The sequence below is a fragment of the Oncorhynchus masou genome, chromosome 18, assembly GCF_036934945.1.
Source record: "Oncorhynchus masou masou isolate Uvic2021 chromosome 18, UVic_Omas_1.1, whole genome shotgun sequence".
NCBI lineage: Eukaryota > Metazoa > Chordata > Actinopteri > Salmoniformes > Salmonidae > Oncorhynchus > Oncorhynchus masou.
Genome location: NC_088229.1, coordinates 38,736,370 through 38,757,574, shown reverse-complemented (window position 1 = coordinate 38,757,574; position 21,205 = coordinate 38,736,370). Strand labels below are relative to the sequence as shown.

At 42.5% G+C, this 21,205-nt stretch overlaps 1 protein-coding gene across 5 annotated transcripts in view; it reads left to right on the top strand.

The window, feature by feature from the left end:
• LOC135504552 (intermediate filament family orphan 2-like) overlaps positions 1-20,896 on the top strand; it is a 48,496-nt gene extending 27,600 nt beyond the window's left edge. For 2 of the 5 annotated variants that reach the window (XM_064923247.1, XM_064923250.1), the window contains 6 exons: positions 14,710-14,895; positions 15,047-15,213; positions 15,640-15,829; positions 16,727-16,825; positions 17,061-17,197; positions 17,364-20,896. In XM_064923247.1, the coding sequence (XP_064779319.1) occupies positions 14,710-14,895; positions 15,047-15,213; positions 15,640-15,829; positions 16,727-16,825; positions 17,061-17,197; positions 17,364-17,469 (885 nt within the window). In that variant the 3' untranslated portion in view covers positions 17,470-20,896. The remainder of the gene's footprint in view (positions 1-14,709; positions 14,896-15,046; positions 15,214-15,639; positions 15,830-16,726; positions 16,826-17,060; positions 17,198-17,363) is intronic. The other 3 variants (XM_064923248.1, XM_064923252.1, XM_064923251.1) reach the window with 2 other exon arrangements.
• The last annotated feature ends 309 nt before the right edge of the window (positions 20,897-21,205 follow it).

Sequence of the window (21,205 nt, the reverse complement as noted above, 5' to 3'; positions counted from 1 at the left end):
GAGACACATTCAGGAGACACAGGAGACACATTCTTCAAATAAAGTGGTAAACCAACCTACCAAAGACAGGGAATTTGTACTCAGATTAAATGTCAGTAATTGTGAAAACCTGAGTAAAAATTGATTTGGCTATGATGTATGTAAACTTCAGACTTCAACTGTACTTTGACTGCATAAATAAAGAATATCCATGCAAATGGACCAATAAAGCAAGTATACTTCCTGCGCCGACAGAGATGGCCGCCTCGCTTCGCGTTCCTAGGAAACTATGCAGTTTTTTGTTTTTTTACGTGTTATTTCTTACATTAGTACCCCAGGTCATCTTAGGTTTCATTACATACAGTCGAGAAGAACTACTGAATATAAGAGCAGTGTCAACTCACCATCAGTACGACCAAGAATATGACTTTCGCGAAGCGGATCCTGTGTTCTGCCTTTCACCCAGGACAACGGAATGGATCCCAGCCGGCGACCCAAAAAAACGACTTCGTAAAAGAGGGAAACGAGGCGGTCTTCTGGTCAGACTCCAGAGACGGGCACATCGTGCACCACTCCCTAGCATTCTTCTCGCCAAAGGCCAGTCTCTTGACAACAAGGTTGATGAAATCCGAGCAAGGGTAGCATTCCAGAGGGACATCAGAGACTGTAACGTTCTTTGCTTCACGGAAACATGGCTCACTGGAGAGATGCTATCGGAGTCGGTGCAGCCAGCTGGTTTCTCCACGCATCGCGCAGACAGAAACAAACATCTTTCTGGTAAGAAGAGGGGCGGGGGCGTATGCCTTATGGCTAATGAGACGTGGTGTGATCACAGAAACATACAGGAACTCAAATCCTTCTGTTCACCTGATTTAGAATTCCTCACAATCAAATGTCGACCGCATTATCTACCAAGAGAATTCTTTTCGATTATAATCACAGCCGTATATATTCCCCCCAAGCAGACACATCGATGGCTCTGAACAAACTTTATTTGACTCTTTGCAAACTGGAATCCATACATCCTGAGGCTGTATTCATTGTAGCTGGGGATTTTAACAAGGCTAATCTGAAAACAAGACTTCCTAAATTGTATCAGCATATCGATTGCGCAATCAGGGCTGGCAAAACCTTGGATCATTATTATTCTAACTTCCGCGACGCATATAAGGCCCTGCCCCGCCCTCCTTTCGGAAAAGCTGACCACGACTCCATTTTGTTGATCCCTGCCTACAGACAGATACTAAAACAAGAAGCTCCAACGCTGGTCTGACCAATCTGATTCCACACTCCAAGACTGCTTCCATCACGTGGACTGGGATATGTTTCGTATTGCGTCAGACAACAACATTGACGAATACGCTGATTCAGTGTGCGAGTTCATTAGAACGTGCGTTGAAGATTACGTTCCCATAGCAACGAATAAAACATTCCCAAACCAGAAACCGTGGATTGATGGCAGCATTCGCGTGAAACTGAAAGCGCAAACCATTGCTTTTAATCAGGGCAAGGTGACTGGAAACATGACCGAATACAAACAGTGCAGCTATTCCCTCCGCAAGGCAATCAAACAAGCTAAGCGTCAGTATAGAGACACAAGAGGTATGTGGCAGGGTCTACAGTCAATCACGTATTACAAAAAGAAAACCAGCCCAGCCACGGACCAGGATGTCTTGCTCCCAGGCAGACTAAATAACTTTTTTGCCCGCTTTGAGGACAATACAGTGCCACTGACACGGCCTGCAACGAAAACATGCGGACTCTCCTTCACTGCAGCCGAGGTGAGGAAAACATTTAAACGTGTTAACCCTCGCAAGGCTGCAGGCCCAGGCGGCATCCCCAGCTGCGCCCTCAGAGCATGCGCAGACCAGCTGGCTGGTGTGTTTACGGACATATTCAATCAATCCCTATTGCAGTCTGCTGTTCCCACATGCTTCGAGAGGGCCACCATTGTTCCTGTTCCCAAGAAAGCTAAGGTAACTGAGCTAAACGACTACCGCCCCGTAGCACTCACTTCCGTCATCATGAAGTGCTTTGAGTGACTAGTCAAGGACCATATCACCTCCACCCTACCTGACACCCTAGACCCACTCCAATTTGCTTACCGCCCAAATAGGTTCACAGACGATGCAATCTCAACCACACTGCACACTGCCCTAACCCTTCTGGACAAGAGGAATACCTATGTGAGAATGCTGTTCATCGACTACAGCTCGGCATTTAACACCATAGTACCCTCCAAGCTCGTCATCAAGCTCGAGACCCTGGGTCTCGACCCCGCCCTGTGCAACTGGGTACTGGACTTCCTGACGGGCCGCCCCCAGGTGGTGAGGGTAGGCAACAACATCTCCACCCCGCTGATCCTCAACACTGGGGCCCCACAAGGGTGCGTTCTGAGCCCTCTCCTGTACTCCCTGTTCACCCACGACTGCGTGGCCACGCACGCCTCCAACTCAATCATCAAGTTTACGGACGACACAACAGTGGTAGGCTTGATTACCAACAACGACGAGACGGCCTACAGGGAGGAGGTGAGGGCCCTCGGAGTGTGGTGTCAGGAAAATAACCTCACACTCAACGTCAACAAAACTAAGGAGATGATTGTGGACTTCAGGAAACAGCAGAGGGAACACCCCCCTATCCACATCGATGGAACAGTAGTGGAGAGGGTAGTAAGTTTTAAGTTCCTCGGCATACACATCACAGACAAACTGAACTGGTCCACCCACACAGACTGCATCGTGAAGAAGGCGCAGCAGCGCCTCTTCAACCTCAGGAGGCTGAAGAAATTTGGCTTGTCACCAAAAGCACTCACAAACTTCTACAGATGCACAATCGAGAGCATCCTGGCGGGCTGTATCACCGCCTGGTATGGCAACTGCTCCGCCCACAACCGTAAGGCTCTCCAGAGGGTAGTGAGGTCTGCACAACGCATCACCGGGGGCAAACTACCTGCCCTCCAGGACACCTACACCACCCGATGTTACAGGAAGGCCATAAAGATCATCAAGGACAACAACCACCCGAGCCACTGCATGTTCACCCCGCTACCATCCAGAAGGCGAGGTCAGTACAGGTGCATCAAAGCTGGGACCGAGAGACTGAAAAACAGCTTCTATCTCAAGGCCATCAGACTGTTAAACAGCAAACACTAACATTGAGTGGCTGCTGCCAACACACTGACTCAACTCCAGCCACTTTAATAATGGGAATTGATGGAAATTATGTAAAATATATCACTAGCCACTTTAAACAATGCTACCTAATATAATGTTTGCATACCCTACATTATTCATCTCATATGTATACGTATATACTGTACTCTATTATATCATCTACTGCATCTTTATGTAATACATGTATCACTAGCCACTTTAACTATGCCACTTTGTTTACATACTCATCTCATATGTATATACTGTACTCGATACCATCTACTGTATCTTGCCTATGCTGCTCTGTACCAACACTCATTCAGATATCTTTATGTACATATTCTTTATCCCCTGACACGTGTGTGTATAAGACAGTAGTTTTGGAATTGTTAGTTAGATTACTTGTTGGTTATTACTGCATTGCCGGAACTAGAAGCACAAGCATTTCGCTATACTCGCATTAACATCTGCTAACCATGTGTATGTGACAAATAAAAAATTGATTTGATTTGTAATGTTATTTTGAGTCATAAAAAATGTCCAAAAGAAAAGGGAAAGCTTTTGGTTCTAAAAAACAAAACAACAATGTTACTGTACAATAGTCGCTAACATTATGTTGTATGTGCATCCCAAACGTCTTTGCCACAGAAGAGAGACCTGAGAAAGAGAATCACTCCAGAATCACTCCAGAAGTAGCCACATACAATGTTTGCTGGAACGTTAGGCTTGAGCAGGTGGGATGAAGGATGCCTGTAAACCACTGTTGGATCCTGTCGTTGCTCCAGTACCTGGTCAACCAGTTTCTTCCTGAACTGGAACTGTTTTGGTTCATACATTTTTCAGGCAACCCACTGCTTGGACTGTTTCGGGAACACAGCCTTGAAGCGTTTCTCACCTACACAATTAATGTGGAGTGCTGTTATACATGCTTACATGGTACACACATATTCTAAATTATACTTTTTGTGTTTCACAAAATACAGGTAGTTTATGTTGTAACAGGGAAGGTGGTACTTTATAGTATGCTTGACATAATTGTCTTCAAAGTGTGATGTGTAAGGGCCTCCCGGGTGGCGCAGTGGTCTAGGGCACTGCATCGCAGCACTAGCTGTGCCACCAGAGACTCTAGTGGCGCAGCCGGCCGCGACCGGGGAGGTCCGTGGACCGGCGCACAATTGGCCTAGCGTCGTCCGGGTTAGGGAGGGTTTGGTCGTGTCCATGTCTCATTGCGCACCAGCGACTCCTGTGGCGGACCAGGCGCAGTACACGCTAACCAAGGACGCCAGGTGCACGATGTTTCCTCCAACACATTGGTGCGGCTGGCTTCCGGGTTGGATGCGCCCTGTGTGGCTTGGTTGGGTTGTGTTTTGGAGGACGCATGGCTTTCGACCTTCGTCTCTCCTGAGCCCATACGGGAGTTGTAGCGATGAGACAAGATAGTAATTACTAACAATTGGATAACACGAAATTGGGGAGAAAAGGGGGTATAAAATGTTATTTTTTATTTTTTAATTCAAAGTATGATGTACATGCATGATTAAAACATTCATTCAAGTTTTTCAAGTACCTGTGGAAGTTGTACTGTAGCTTGTTCCCTGCCCACATTTTCATTGTGGTCCATCATGGCCAGCTGGGTTTTTGCGACTATGGAGAGGGGACGAAAAGTCGCTTCTGGGTGTACTTAAGCATGGTACTGTGGTATGACTCAAGCTCTTCTGTGGACAAACATTTGCATCCAGTTATTAAAATACTTATTTTAGGTTTGTACAGTACAGTGAACTTCAAATCACCTTTCAAGTCAAAAATGTCTACATATTACTGTTTATTAAACAGCATGACAGTTATACAGTAGCAGGACTTTCAAATCTCATATATGTTATAAAAAGCACTGCAGACGTACGAACTGTTATGAAATTATTCAAGTTTTACATACAAGTGTGTTTGAACTGGCACATTGGCTCCAAGTTCTTGTCCAGTCTATTGTCCAGTGCAACGGCAGTCAACATTTTGTAGACCTCAGATGTTCTGGAGACACCTTTTCTGTCTCTGCTTGTCCTCTGACAGGTCTGCATGAGAGCAGCTGGACTGCACTCCATTTTCCGTCCCAACTTTCCGTCCCAATTTTCCGTCCCATTTTAATGCCTTTGAAATATAATGGGTAAACAGGAACAAATAAGTTACCACTTCATGTAATAGGCTTTTCCCTATGTATAGAATAACATCAGTCGGGACAGAATTATTTTTTTGTGTGATTCAGCCAATTATTCGCAATGCATATTTGTAGTATAAGGACAGGTAATCTACTTATTAGGACACTGGGCGAAAAGGGTCAATAGCAGAGGATATCTTCATCGATATATTTCCGTATATCTGGCATTTTCTTAGATCTAAGGAGTAGACATGCTCCAGATACGCATGTCCTTCATTTCATATATGGAGCCAGGACATTCTCCTTAATGGGACAGTTTCTACATTCATCAAATCCGGACCTCAAAAATCTCCCTGTTACGGTATGAGTCCAGGGAGATATCTGAGGTGAGATCCCTTCAAGACACGTCCCTGATACGCTTGCACCCCCTTACATATTTGTAGAATATTTTAACTCAGGAAAGGGTATGTATCAGCATGCTGACATATCTATGCCTTTATACATAGGCATGAACAAATCCACATTCTTTCAGAAGTGTATCATATCTGTAGTCATTACCTGATCATTTATGGATCCATATTTCTGGAAAAAAATATATAATTTCAATAGATATCCATACATGATATGTAATATTCATCCTTCTGGTCGAAAATGGGCTAAATCTGACTCATGACCAATGTCCATCGCTCAACTGATTTTACTTGTTCAGGTGCCGAAAATCATTATGCTTCTTCACATAGAGATGACATACACTACATGACCGAAAGTATGTGGACATCTGCTTGTCGGTATTAATGTTGTTGGGCAGTTGGCGTTCCAATTCATCCCAAAGGTGTTCGATGAGGTTGAGGTCAGGGCTCTGTCCAGGCCAGTCAAGTTATTCCAGGCCAGTCAAGTTCTTCCACACCGATCTCGACAAACTATTTCTGTATGTACCTCGCTTTGTGCACGGGGACATTGTCATGCTGAAAAAGGAAAGGGCTTTCCCCAGACTGTTGCTACAAAGTTGGAAGTGCAGACTTCTAGAATGTCATTGTATGCTGTAGCGTTAAGATTTCCCTTCACTGGAGCTAAGGGGACTAGCCCAAACCATGAAACAGCCTCAGACCATTATTCCTCCTCCCCCAAAATGTACAGTTGGCACTATGCATTCAGGCAGGTAGCATTCTCCTGTCAGCCTCCCAAACCCAGATTCGTCTGTCGGACTGCGAGATAGTGAAGTGTGATTCATCACTCCAGAGAACGCGTTTCCACTGCTCCAGAGTCCAATGGAGACAAGCTTAACTACTTATGGCCAGGTGGGACGGTAGCGTCCCACCTGTCCATCATCCGGTGAAATTGCAGAGCATGAAATTCAAACTGCAGTGTTATAAATATTTAACTTCCATAAAATCACAAGTGTAATACATCGAAATAAAGCTTCACTTCTTGTTAATCCAGCCGCCATGTCAGATTTCAAAAAGGCTTTACAGCGAAAGCAAACCATGCGATTATCTGAGGACAGCGCCCCGCATACAAACACATGAAAAACATATTTCAACCAGGCAGGTGCATCACGTCACGAAAGTCAGAAATAGCGATATACAAAATGCCTTACCTTTGATGATCTTCTTCTGTTGGCACTCCAAAAGGTCCCAGTTACATCACAAATGGTCCTTTTGTTCAATAATGTCCTTCTTTATATCCATAAAAACTCAGTTTAGCTGGCGCGCTTCAGTCAATAATCCACCCAGTTTCTCTCCATCAAAATGCATACAAAATGAATCCCAAACGCTACTAATAAACTTTTCCAAACAAGTCAAACAATGTTTATAATCAATCCTTGGGTACCCTAATACGTAGATAAACGATACAATTTAAGATGGAGAATCGGTATTGTCTTTACCGGAGAAAAACACCAAAGAACCCGCTCTCTTCCACTCGCTTGGAAACACTACAGCCAAAATGGGAGCCACATAGAAAAACTACCATTTCTGGCTCATTTTTCCAAAAACCAGAGTGAAACTCTTTCTTGACATCTAGTGGAATCCCTAGGAACTGCAATCTGGGAGGACTTGGCCTTAGTAATAAAAGTGATAGCCATTGAAAATAGAGGTAGGCTGATTTTGTTTTTAGGGAGGGGGGGGTTGTCCTCAGGGTTTCACCTGCCATATCAGTTCTATTATACTCACAGACATAGTTGTAACAGCTTTAGAAACTTTAGAGTGTTTTCTATACAATTATATGCATATCCTAGCTTCTGGGCCTGAGTAACAGGCAGTTTACTTTGGGCACTCTTCATCCGGACCTCAAAACACTGCCCCCTACCCAAGAGAGGTTAACATTGCTCCAGCCGACGCTTGGCATTCAGCATGGTGATCTTAGGCTTCTGTGCGGCTGCTCGGCCATGGAAACCCATTTCATGAAGCTCCCGATGTACAGTTCTTGTGCCTACATTGCTTCCAGAGCAAGTTTGGAACTCGGTAGTGAGTGTTGCAACCGAGGACAGATGGTTTTTACCCTCTTCAGCACTCGGCTATCCTGTTCTGTGAGCTTGTGTGGCCTACCACTTCACGGCTGAGCCGTTGTTGCTCCTAGACGTCTCCACCTCACAATAACAGCACTTACAGTTGACCGGGACATTTCTAGCAGGGCAGAAATTTGACGAACTGACTTGTTGGAAAGGTGGCATCCTATGACAGTGCCACATTGAAAGTCACTAAGCTCTTCAGTAAGGCCATTCTACTGCCAATATTTGTCTATGGAGAATGCATGGCTGTGTCCTTGATTTTATACACCTGTCAGCAATGGGTGTGTTTGAAATAGGCAAATTCACTAATTTGAAGGGGTGCCCACATACTTTTGTGTATATTGTGTATCTTGTACTGAACAAAATTATAAACACAACATGTAAAGTGTTGGTCACATGTTTCATGAGCTGAAATAAAAGATCCCAGGATTTTCTCCTTTGCCAGGATAATTAATCCACCTGACAGGTGTGGCATATTAAGAAGCTGATAAAACAGCATGATCATTACACAGGTGCACCTTGTGCTGGGGATAATAAAAGGCCACTCTGAAATGTGCAGTTTTGTCACACAACACAATGCCACAGATGTCTCAAGTTTTGTGGGAGCATGCATTCGGCATGCTGACTGCAAGAATGTCTGCCAGGCTGTTGCCAGAGAATTGAATGTTACTTTCTCTACCATAAGCTGCCGCCAAACTTGTTTTAGAAAATTTGGCAGTGTCCAACCGGCCTCACAACCGCAGACCGCATGTAGGTGATGAAACTCGTGAGTTTGCTCAACCAAAAATTTCTGCACAAACTGTCAGATAGCGACTCAGGAAAGCTCATCTGAGTGCTCATCGTCCTCACCAGAGTCTTGACCTGAAATTGATGTGGAGGGCTACGAATAGCTCCGCATTGACATGATTGGTTGACGGTAGGTGAGGCCGAGAGGTCCTGTATAAACACAAACTCCCTTCATTGACAACTTCCTTCACAAAAGCTCTGTGCTGCTCCGCGAAGCGCAAGAAGTGTGAACCGCCCTGACTTCTGCAGAGTCCATGTCACCGTAAATGCTGCACGGCCAATGCAGACGTCGGATTGACCATGTAGCGCATTTTAGCACTTCGTCGCATTTCTTTGACTCTGCCTGAAGTTTCTTTGTCAAGCCTATTAGAGGAAATGTCAATTTACCTAAACATCAAAAAAGCGCAAACATGACAGTGAAGGACATCTCTGCTGTTGGTGGAATAGTTATAAACTTACCCTTTGAAACATGCGAGCAGTCCAGCTCATGTTGGGTGTTCTTCTGGCATTCTTTTTCTTATTGATGGTGGAAGGTAGGCTGTGACGATGATGGAATTTGGGGTAACGTTTAATTGCCATGCAGATGGCCACGGTTATTGTCATAATTGTCATTTTTGTTGAAAAATGTTTTAAGCCTTGTAATGCATCTCTGAAAAATATATATGACAAACGTAATGAATACAACACAGCTTCTCCTCCCAAGGATGCAGTTCTACCTGTAAAACGAATACCAATTGTACCCACTTCATGTTCAAATTGAAAACTGCTATTGGGTAAACTATATCTACTTGAATATGAAGTTGAATTCCTCCTTCTCCTAAAATGAATATGTATTAAGACGATCATATTTTTGAGTTCACGTTTATTGTCCATAATTGTCTGTTACACGATTATACGATAACTGTGCCAGCCCTGGTGAACAAGAGTAGTTATAAACGCTACAGGTACACCCTCTGTCAGTATGCTGTTCAGTCCTTGAAATTGACCTGGTGGCTTCAGTGACCTGTTTTGGAAAATACAAAAAATAAGAGGTATACAAAAACAGATTTGAAATACCATTTAACATTTGACCATTCACATTGACTATACTGGAAGCAATAACTGCAATGAATGGACCTACCGAAATCACATTAGCTTGAATTACTTTCTTGGTCTTGTCATCCATGAAGCTGTATAAATTAAGGAATGAATGATTTTCATGTCAAGTAGAGAACCCATTGTTTCATACGCTATGTGCTATGCAGAACTAAAATGTCCCTTAAAAAAATATTGATTATGATATGAATATGATTTATTATGATCTGGTTATAATTTCAATTACCTATATGTCGTAAATTTAGCGGAGTAGCCAGCCAGGGCTGTCATTCCTTCCATCACCACAGATGTGGACAGCTTTGCCTTCATTTCTATCCTGAACCATAGTGGAAATGACCTTTTCCTGCTTCAGTCTGTCTGTAATCCTGGGTTGTGACGGGTAGGAAGTAAGAGGACTAAAAAGTATGTTGTTTGTGAAGGGAACTGTATTTGACATAGTTCAGCCTAGTAATTTATGTCTGGGAAAGTGTCACCAGTGAACAGCACTGAAGACGGTGCAACTACATTAGCCTGTGACATCCTTCTAACATTCGGGCAAGATTCCCAACTCCCCATACATCCTTTGATGCGCTCTGCCAGTTGATCTCGATTTGTTTTCCTTTTAATATTTTGCTAGTGTTGATCATGGCAGACCAACACTTTTGGATTAGCTTAATGAGATCCATGATCTTGGACTCCATGCACAGTATACTTCCGTTGGGTCCACTGATCACGGTTTGTTGAAGATGTGGTTGAGTCGAACTCAAGACTCCAGACTTGATTCGGTGGATGTTGGCGGTACAGTATGTCGTCAGAGCCCTGGTCCTTGTAATCAGGGGAGCTAAAGCTTGTGTCCAGCTGGGAAGGTGGAGATCGTGGATGTTGCGCAGGACGAGGTGAAGGAGGCTGCTGTAGCTGGATGCATTTCCCTGATCCTCCTTAGAAAGACAATACTCCAATATGGCCTTAAAGAGTTCAGAAATTATAACAGCACATACTGAATAAGACCTTGCTATATGGAATCATAGAAAATATGTCAATTGTCCTAGGATACTTACCGAAGACTCTTGGATCTTTTTCTGGTGAATCTGAAGCTCTGGACACAGTTGCAAAGCCCATGGACTCAAGATGGCGAGAGAAGATTGACCGCATTATGACACATTTAAAGCAGCTTTACTGTCCCCCATTTGAATCAAATGTGAAATGCATGTTTTCATAATGCAATGAACAAGTGCCAAATACAGAGCTGGTTACCTCCTGCCTGGTCTTCTTAGTGGTAAGGGACACATGGGTAGAAGGTCCAGAGCTTTAAGAGACGGGTAGGGGACCAGGATGCCTGAAAGACATCAGGCCCCGGCTGGGTGGGAGGCCCGGAGCTTTGACTTGTTGATGCAGTCTTTCATAAAACAAATGTAATGCAAGATTAGCATTCTGTCAGTTCATACAGTATTTATATACAAAAGGAAATGTGACAGGGATTAATAGTTGATATAGTATGGGTTATATGCCAAATTATTATTGTTATGTGTATTGACAAAGAAAAATGTCCACCCTAACACACAAGTGATAGCATGTTTACTAACCCGTAAAACATACTGCTAAAAAGTAATTATACCCGTAGCCCATATTGACGATGTGAGGTGGGGCTTACAAATACACAATAGACAGACTATGGACAATCATATCCCACAGGTGGTTTCTCGGGCCAGGTATCCCAGGTAAGGCTATACAGTTGCCTGAAAGTTTGTCACGCAAATAAGCCATAGCTAGCCAACACATCAGACATGGGGAAAATGTGTGAACATTTCCAGTCGACAACATCAACTCACATGGGTGCCAGAGGAGCTTGCAGTTCTTTGGGGTCCTTTTGAAGACCAATCCATTGAGCCCAGAACCTGCGAGTGAGTTGGGGAAATTGACCTCAATGTTATTTGTGACACAATGAGAGTTCCTGATACATACAATTCTAAATGTGAAAGCTATTGACAGTTGATATCGTATGGGTTATATGCTAAATTACTATTGTTATATGTATTGACAAAGAAAAACTTCCATCCTAATGGTTGGATTCTAATTTCTGGTACAATAATCCCGACGGACCCCCAAGAAAAACTCAAGCTTGATTTATTCACAACACTGGGTGTTACAGCTGCAAAACCACCCCTACAGGTCACACAAGCACATATATTTATACCTTCCGATTCGGCGGAGTGACCTTGTTGTATTTCTGTGTTAAACAATCAATCTCTGTTGCTGGGCAAGAACTGAGTCTGTTCCTCCTGTTGGTGTTATCGTGTCCCAGCCTAAATCCAGAGCTTTCGTATTCCTCCGTGCCTTTCACGGGTCTTCTTGTCAGTCAGGAGAGGCCTTGAGTTATTGGAAGTACACATTCCTACAGTCCACTGCAGACCACTCGATAATTACACTTCTCATACACAAAGAGCTTAAACCTAGCACTAATTTCAATCTCTAAGAATATATAAAAAGGGTACATTCACACCAAGAGTATATAATGATATAAAACAGTAAAGATATAAGAAAGTGTTATAGATTAGTAATTATGATCTTTCAGCACTAACTCCAGACACATGACTACTATTCAACCCACGTGGAATCATTCTTGGCCTCAAGAGACAGGCCCCCTTTCCCTCTGCCCAAATACAATGCACATAGATCATTCCATCTAACCCATAACACAATAATTACTACCGCTACAAATTTAATGCACATAGATCATTCCATCTAACCCATAACACAATAATTACTACCGCTACAAATATAATGCACATAGATCATTCCATCTCAACCATAACATGATAATTACTACTGCTAGGCTAATTATAGAATTATAAATAGATTAACACGGGATCAAGTCAGATAGTCTCTAACAGTAAGACACAAGTATAATGTGATACCACGTTTATAATCTGTAATAAAAATGTTTTGTGTCCATGGGGCTAAAAGTAATTAAATTGTTATGATACTCATGACCACTATCGACAGTAGAGGTGGGGGTTACAAATACACAATAGACCAGACTAAATGCGGCCACATAGGCCTACCCCAGGTGGTTCCCGGGGCCATGTATTTCTTGCAAGGCTATACAGTTGTTAAAGCATGAAATGTTCTCATGCAAATAAACCATGGCTAACCAACACATCAGACACTGGAGATTATGATTATGAATAAAAGTGACGAGACCTGATCATAAGTCATTAAAATGCAACAACACCTTTCATTTTTATTCTGCAATGTAAAATGACACAATTACTGTCTATAATCTCCTCAACCCCATTGTCATAAAGACAAGGCACATATGCTAACCGGTAGAGCGCCTAGGCTGTGGTTAAATAAAGGTTCAATTTAAATGAAATTAAATGTCTACATGATATGGTGCAATGGTTACAACACAATAAGATAAACTCGAACTGCATTGATATTGCATTGTACAATATTTTACGAATTTGCAAAAAAGTACTGTATGTTACGAATTTGCTAAACTTATATGTTACGAATTCCAATTTGCTAGCTAGGTGACTAACGTTCGGGTTAAGGTTAGGAGTTAGGTTAAAGGGTTATGGTTAGAGTTAGGGTTAGCTAAAGGCGTTTGGGGAAGGGTTAGCTAACATGCTAAGCAGTTGCAAAGTAGCTAAAAAGTAGTAAGTAGCTGAAAAGTTGCTAATGAGCTAAAATGCTAAAGTTGTCCGTGATGAGATTAAAACACATAACCTTTAGGTTGCTAGACGTTCGCATCATACACCAACACATCCACCCCGACCAACCACCCTCCTTTTATTTTTGCCTTAATTAACCCCTCTAATTTATATAACCATATCAAACATAACTACAGTATATCATACTAATTTGAGTGTCCCTGATTTACGTTTACTGTTACTGTCTAGTTTATGAGACCAGTCTGCTCTGCACACTCGCTTTGATGCTTTCCCTTCTCAAACGCTCTTCTGTTTTTTTTTGGCATAACACGAGATCCATTCCATGGGTATACAGAATGAACAGCTGTGTCTTTGAGTTTTCTTTGGTGTTTTGTTCCGATTGTATATCTCTTTTGCAGTCATTGTCGATTAAATGCTTACTACAGACACGTAAATTAGCAAGATCGGCTGTAGGAGTGTTTACATCCTATTTACTTGATTTTATCTCTACTTCTGCATCTGTCAACGGAAAACAGTGATATTTATTATAGTTATTATATAAAGTGCAGCCAGGGACCGAACACCAGTTTGCTCTTGCTGCCATCTCTTCGGATTTTCACTTTTCAGAACTAACTTTAGGCTATCGTTGATAAGTTGTTCAACTTTTTCGCCAGTTCCTTCTCCCCCATTTGCTCCAAATAAGGGCACCGAGTTTGCGCCACAATAGCGCACGTGCAGATCTCACCCATCTTCACTGTTGTTGCAGTCGGTCAGGTTGTTTACTTCGTACTTATCTCTTGCATCTGTGATTGTGAATAAGGGCGGTAGATTCAGTTTTTAAGCACAAGAGAGTTACCCATATCTGCTGTTTTTGCAGTCTTCACATAAAATGATCCCAATAGTTTTATGTGGAAAAGTATAAATTACCTGACTCAAAATTGATAGTACTTTAAAAAAAAAAATGTTTTAATGTATGTCTCATTCGGCCGTAGGCTTTCAGTAAAACAAAAAAAAATTCCACAATTAATCATTCATTGACTGACAACAGAGCAGAGCAAGAAGTGCACAAAAACACGTCATGTGACCCGTTTTTGCCGCTTTCCAGTAGTAGAATGCAGGGAGAGAGAGGGAGGAAGCAAAGTCTGCCTAACTAGTTTCAATGTATGGAATCACTCAAAAAAAATATTCTTAAACTTCCCCTTTAAGTGAGTTTATTACTTTTAAACTGCAAGTCGCTGCCTCGAGATACTATGAGATTAACTAAAAAATGGGATGATGATGTTGAGGTCCTGCCTCCGAAAACTGTACACTCTTACTTGCAGTATTGGGCAAATAGTAGACGGTGACACAGCTCATGGGTATAATATTCTCTGATCATCATAACCAATGTAATATTTATTGTAGGAAATGTCGGACTTGGACACTGCGATCCAGAAGAAGGCCATGAAGGTGGACATGGACATCTGCAGACGCATTGACATCACGGCCAAGCTTTGTGACGTGGCTCAGCAACGCAACTCAGAAGACATGAGCAAGATGTTCAACATGAGCCCACACTTGAGTCCCTCCAGAGCACCCCCAGAGAGCAAAGTAACTGGATAGCTTTTCATATGTACCCCTTGTGTAAAGGGCTCATTCCATGTGGAAAATGGGACACAAATGTCCATTAAATGTTTTTTCCACACACATTTTCACTCTCGTTCACACACAGCTGACTAGTGTGTGGTGTGTGGTTTCACAGGGGGCTGCATCTTGCAGGAGGAAAGAGCGTAAGGCTGTCTACGAGGAGAGGAGTCCTGAGATTGAAACTGAGTCTGGTGGTGGAGAGGAGGATGAAGAGGAGGAGAAGGAGCAGGTCGTAGAGTCACTCAACATCACAGACGAGATGAAACGCATGCTCAATCAGTTGTGAGTGGCCGAACCTTTGACCTGTGTTATGTAACTTGTTTAGCCTCAATTGCTACTGAGTGCCAACTGAACGACTAGAGTCGATATGTTATCCAACTAACTGTGTTGTTTGAGTCATATGATATCAATCTGTGAATTAAATCCCCACTGTCGTCTGTAGCGTTAAATAGCGTTTCATAGTCAGTTTCATGTGTGCTTTATTACTTTGTGATGTTTTCATCTCTGTCAGTCACTGTCTCTGTTGTTTTCTCTCTTCCCTGTCCTCTTCATTTGCGAACCCTTTTAAAATGTGCACGCCTTTCCTTTTGGTTTTGGTTTTCCTCCTTTCTTTTTTGTCTTCTTTCTTTCCTCCCCTCCCTTTCCACCTCCGTGTCGCCACTCTTTCTCTCTGTCCCTCCCTCTTCTCCCTCCCTTTCTTGTTTGCAGAACTTGCTCAGATGATAATTCCTTTGTCACCAGGAGAGAGACGTTTGACTTTGATGACGACTGTGACAGCCTAACTTGGGAGGAGAATGAGGAGACACTGCTCCTCTGGGAGGACTTTGCCAACTACAACACCCCCTGTGCTGCAGCCAGTGCTGCTGCAGCAGAAGGACAGGGGGAGGGCCCTGGGCAGGTTAGTGCTGCCCCCTACTGCTCATCCAAAAGCAGTGTCTGGGAACTTTTCAAATATGTCAGATACAGGTAACTGCCCCAAATGACTCAAGTGTTTGCTTTATTTTGTCAGTTACCTGTATGTCTCTGTCGAGGATTTCTTTTAGGCCTTCTCTCTGTATTTCCTCATTTTTAAAATAACTTTATTTAACTAGGCAAGTCAGTTAAGAACAAATTCTTATTTATAATGATGACCTAGGAACAGTGGGTTAACTGCCATGTTCAGGAGCAAAATGACAGATTTTTACCTTGTCAGCTCGGGTTTTCGATTTACCTTGTTTTCGATCTAGCAACCTTTTGGTTACTAGCACAATGCTCTAACCACTAGGCTACCTGCCTCATGCCCTTGTACTGTAAGACATTTCATCTGAGTGGCCTCAGAAACTGTTAAGGAATATATGTAAAAAATACAATTGTGTCGTTATTTATTTGAATTGATTGTTTGTCTAATTGTGTGTGTATTGCTAAATTGTGTGTTTGACCGATCCCACTGGGCAAAAACTGATTGAGTCAACATTGTTTCCACGTCATTTCAAACAAAAAACTCAATGCGATGGTGTTGAATTTAACCCAACTTCAACCTAAATCCAATGAGATGGTGAAATGTTTTGCTCATTTCACGTTGAATTAATGACAACTCAACCGAATGTAAATCAAAACTAGACATTGAACTGACGTCTGTGCCCAGTGGGATGTTTATCTACCTTATCTATCCATTTTACGACTGTACGAATGTAAACTTTATGAAATTGTTTATTGTCGATAACGGTGTCTCTAAGCTGCAAAGTAAAGTCTCCCACTGCACTTTGAACGTTGCTACAATACACATAGTTTACATGGGTCTGTTGGGGATTGTTAGGCTTCCCAGGATGGCAGTTTGGGCAGCCTGATCGACGAGACCGAGATGCTTTTCCAGAACCGAGAGAAGGAGTACCAGGAGACCATGGGTCAAATAGAGGTAAGAAACCAAGAGAAGAGAGGTCAAGGTTCATGTGTGCAACTCACTCTCCTGTGTGTTAGTCATCAATTATTACTGCAGAGGGTCTTTGCCCCTCAATCTCTGCGCCACTTTCTCTTTTCAATCTCCCTCTCTGACCCACCCTCTCACATCTCCTCCCACTCTTTTGCTCTTACTCTCTTACTCTCCTTTTGACTCCTCTCTCCCACATCTTGGATTCTCGCTCTCTCCTCAGTATGAGTTGGCTACAGCTAAGAGTGATATGAACCGTCACCTACAGGAGTACATGGAGATGTGTTCTATGAAGAGAGGCCTGGATGTGCAGATGGAGACCTGCAGGAGACTCATCAAGGGCTCAGGGGGCACCGGCAGGTCAGAAACACCTCTTTCTCCACTCATGGCAAACAATGGCATTTCAATGCAATAGTGCATTGTTCCACTGAGACGTGTCTTGAGAAAGGCCTTGCTACACAGTAGGCATAATCACACAGATATTAATGACTGGCATCTGTCCTTGTTTCCCCTCTCTCTGGTGCAGGAACTCTCCATCGTTCAGCTCGGTAGCGAGCAGCGACTCAGGGAACAGTGATGAGATCCAGGAGGAGCTGGAGAAGGACGGAGAGGCAGTAGGAGCTGACCCTTGACCCTCCGGCCCCTGGCTACCCCACCACCTGACCCGGGGAAGATGATGGAGGAAATGCCTTTGTTCCTCAATGCTGTGGTCCCCCTTTTCTCCAGCAGGTTTCCAGTTGATCTAAGAGGAGCCTTGTGGAAACTATTGGTGCTTCACGGGTTTACCCATTTAGTGATGAACTTGTATTCCACAATAAGGAGCAGTGTTGGTTCCTCCTCACTGATCCTCATTGGCCTACCACTGATCAGAGCACTCACTCCTACTAAACACAAGTATCTCCACACACACTCAACTTACTGTACGCCTATGGTCATTTTACTGTGTATTCACCCCAGTATTCATCCTAACCATGTTAAGATCAAGGAAACCGGACATATTCAGCCATTCGTGATCTAGCAAAGCATTCAGTGGTCCATATGATATATTTAAGCAGTAAGGCCCGAGGGGATGTGGTGTATGGCCAATTTATTACAGTTAAGGGCTGTTCTTATGCACGACACAACGTGGAGTTCCTGGATACAGCCCTTAGCCGTGGTATATTGGCCATATACCACAAACCCCCGAGGTGCCTTATTGCTATTATAAACTGGTGACCAACGTAATTAGAAGAGTAAAAATAAATGTTTTGTCATACCCGTGGTATACGGGCTGATATACCACGACTTTCAGACAATCAGCATTCAGGGCTCGAACCACCCAGTTTATAATTCAAAATAAGGGCTAGGTTCTATCAGATCCACGCAAGCCGACATCTGCATAGCAGTTGTTTTGGCGGTGCCTGAGGTGGCACTGCATTAGAACTGTCAAATCCACAAGCGGCTCCGAGCATTATACCTAAAGCAGACATCGCCATTAGCTGCAGAGAGTCGCATGGACAGAAATCCCATGCAGCGTTGTTTACAAATTGGAACACTGAACCGTGAGATGTAATCTACACCTGGATTAGGCTGATAGAAATCCTCATTGTTCAGTTTAATGATTTTCAATTTGAGCATCATTATTTCTACATCCAGTTGAAGTCAGAAGTTTACATACACTTAGGTTGGAGTCATTAAAACTTGTTTTTCAACCACTCCACAAATTTCTTGTTAACAAACTATCGTTTTGGCAAGTCGGTCAGTACATCTACTTTGTGCATGACACAAGTAATTTTCCCAACAATTGTTTACAGACAGATTATTTCACTTATAAATCACTTGTAATATCACAATTCCAGTGGGTCAGAAGTTTACATACACTAAGTTGACTGTGCCTTTAAAAGCTTGGAAAATTCCAGAAAATGATATCATGGCTTTAGAAGCTTCTGATGGCTAATTGACATGAGGAAGGAAAATTATGTGGATATATTGAAGCAACATCTCAAGACATCAGTCAGGAAGTTAAAGCTTGGTTGCAAATGGGTCTTCCAAATGGACAATGACCCCAAGCATACTTCCAAAGTTGTGGCAAAATGGCTTAAGGACAACAAAGTCAAGGTATTGGAGTGGCCATCACAAAGCCCTGACCTCAATCCCATAGAAAATTTGTGGGCAGAACTGAATAAGCGTGTGCAAGCAAGGAGGCCTACAAACCTGACTGTCAGTTACACCAGCTCTGTCAGGAGGAATGGGCCAAAATTCACCCAACTTATTGTGGGAAACTTGTGAAAGGCTACCCGAAACGTTTGACCCAAGTTAAACAATTTAAATGCAATGCTACCAAATACTAGGATTAAATGTCAGGAATTGTGAAAAACTGAGTTTAAATGTATAAGGCTAAGGTGTATGTAAACTTCCGACTTCAACTGTAGCCTACATTTTTTCATTCAGAACTCTGGCTTAGTTGCAATGATCACAAGAGCAGCTGCTCCCCTATTTGACAACGTCAATGCAGTTACACCTCCGACACCAGCAAAATATCAGCTATGTGGGTGTTGGCTATCGCCGTTTAAAGCTTGATCTGATTGAATCTAGGCCTACGCGTTGACAGGGAAAATGCATTTCACGTACTGGACACGAGGTCAATCTTCACTCACTGAAGTCAGATTTAGCTTCGTTCTGAGATTGCCTTAATGTAGATGCCATTGCTTATGCGCATACAAAGAAGGCCCAGAGTGCCTTCTTTGCAGGTACTGTATGAATTGGTAGAATTGAAGTTCCCCCATATCTGGACACAGCCATCACAGGGGGGTAAAACTGAGTTGAAGTACTGTACTATGCAATAAGCAAGCCTTATTTTTCTGGACTAACCTCCGTTACTTTGTCTTAGGTTTTTTGCTGGGAAATTATGATCCATCTGTTAATCTGACAGCCTAGAAGACTTGGGGCCAGATATACTTATCATTTGCGCCAGTGCAAATTTGCACCTATCATTTTCAGAAGGGAATCAAAGAGACCAAAAATACAAAGCTAAAAGCTCTTTATCTTTTTCCTAACTTGTTATGTTCGAAAATATGTTAGAAAATGAACCGGTTTCAAACATTGCACCAGTGCCAACGCTCAGCACATCTGGCCTCAACGTGGTGTGTCAGATGACTCCACTCTCTCTGAGGAATGGTGTCACTCAGTATTTTCAGAGGGTAAATATGACCAAATATGGTCATCTAAATAATACCCGTGTGCCTACTGATACACTAGCCTGGTCTCAGATCTGTTTGTGCTGTAAAGCCAACTCCTATGGTCGATTTGGCATTCAAACAACCATAGGAGATGGCAAGACAGAGCAAACAGATCTGGGACCAGGCTACTCATATGCTGGACTCAGAATCAATATGAATTGCCTTATTACATTGTTTTATTTTTGTTAAAATGCTACTTTAGCACTAACATTTATGAATCATGATACACACAGCCTGTTATTGATGTACTGTATGTCTAGATTTCATTATAGTTTGTATGCTCTCCAAAAATGGAAGAGCAATTTTGAATCATATAAAGGGATAATCATGTGTAAATTGATTTTTGACATTCGTATTTGAATATATCTGTTAGTTTCTTTGGGAACAGTCATGGGTGCCAGGGATTTGCTAGCTGCAAGATTCATATTTGTATTTTATGTGCAGAATGTTGCTAAATGCAGATGCTTGCAAATCTACTGTGTGACTGAACCATATATTTAATAAACATTGTTTTAATAAAAAAGACTGCTCTTTATTTTAACGTTATCTCTTGGGGCAGATTGTCACGCACTGACCTTAAGAGGTCCCTATTATTCTCTATGTTTGGTTAGGTCAAGGGTATGACTCAGGTGGGAAAGTCTATGTTTCTTATTTCTTTTATTTTGGCCAAGGGTGGTTCCCAATCAGAGGCAGCTGTCTATCGTTGTCTCTGATTGGGGATCATATATAAGTTGTCATTTTTGTGGGCTCTTGTTTTCTTTTCTTTTTTTGCCTGACAGAACTGTTCTTGTTTGTTATTTTGTTTGAGTGTTTTTGAAATAAAAGAATCATGAACACGGTCCACGCTGCGCTTTGGTTCACTCTTCCTACCACCAACGAGAGTTGTTACACAAATAGCAAATTGACAGCCTACTGTGTAAGAATTCAATTTGTGCTTATCTTGGCTTGATGACGAATATAATGAATCTGAATTACTAGAATGTTGCTACACATTTCAGACAGTTACATTCACCACTGTGTGAAATATTAGATAGAAAAGATACTGTAACAAATATATAAATACAGCATGCGACAATTTCAAATATTTTACTGAGTTACAGTTCATATAAGGAAATCAATCAATTCTAAAAAAAGTATTCTCACATGACTG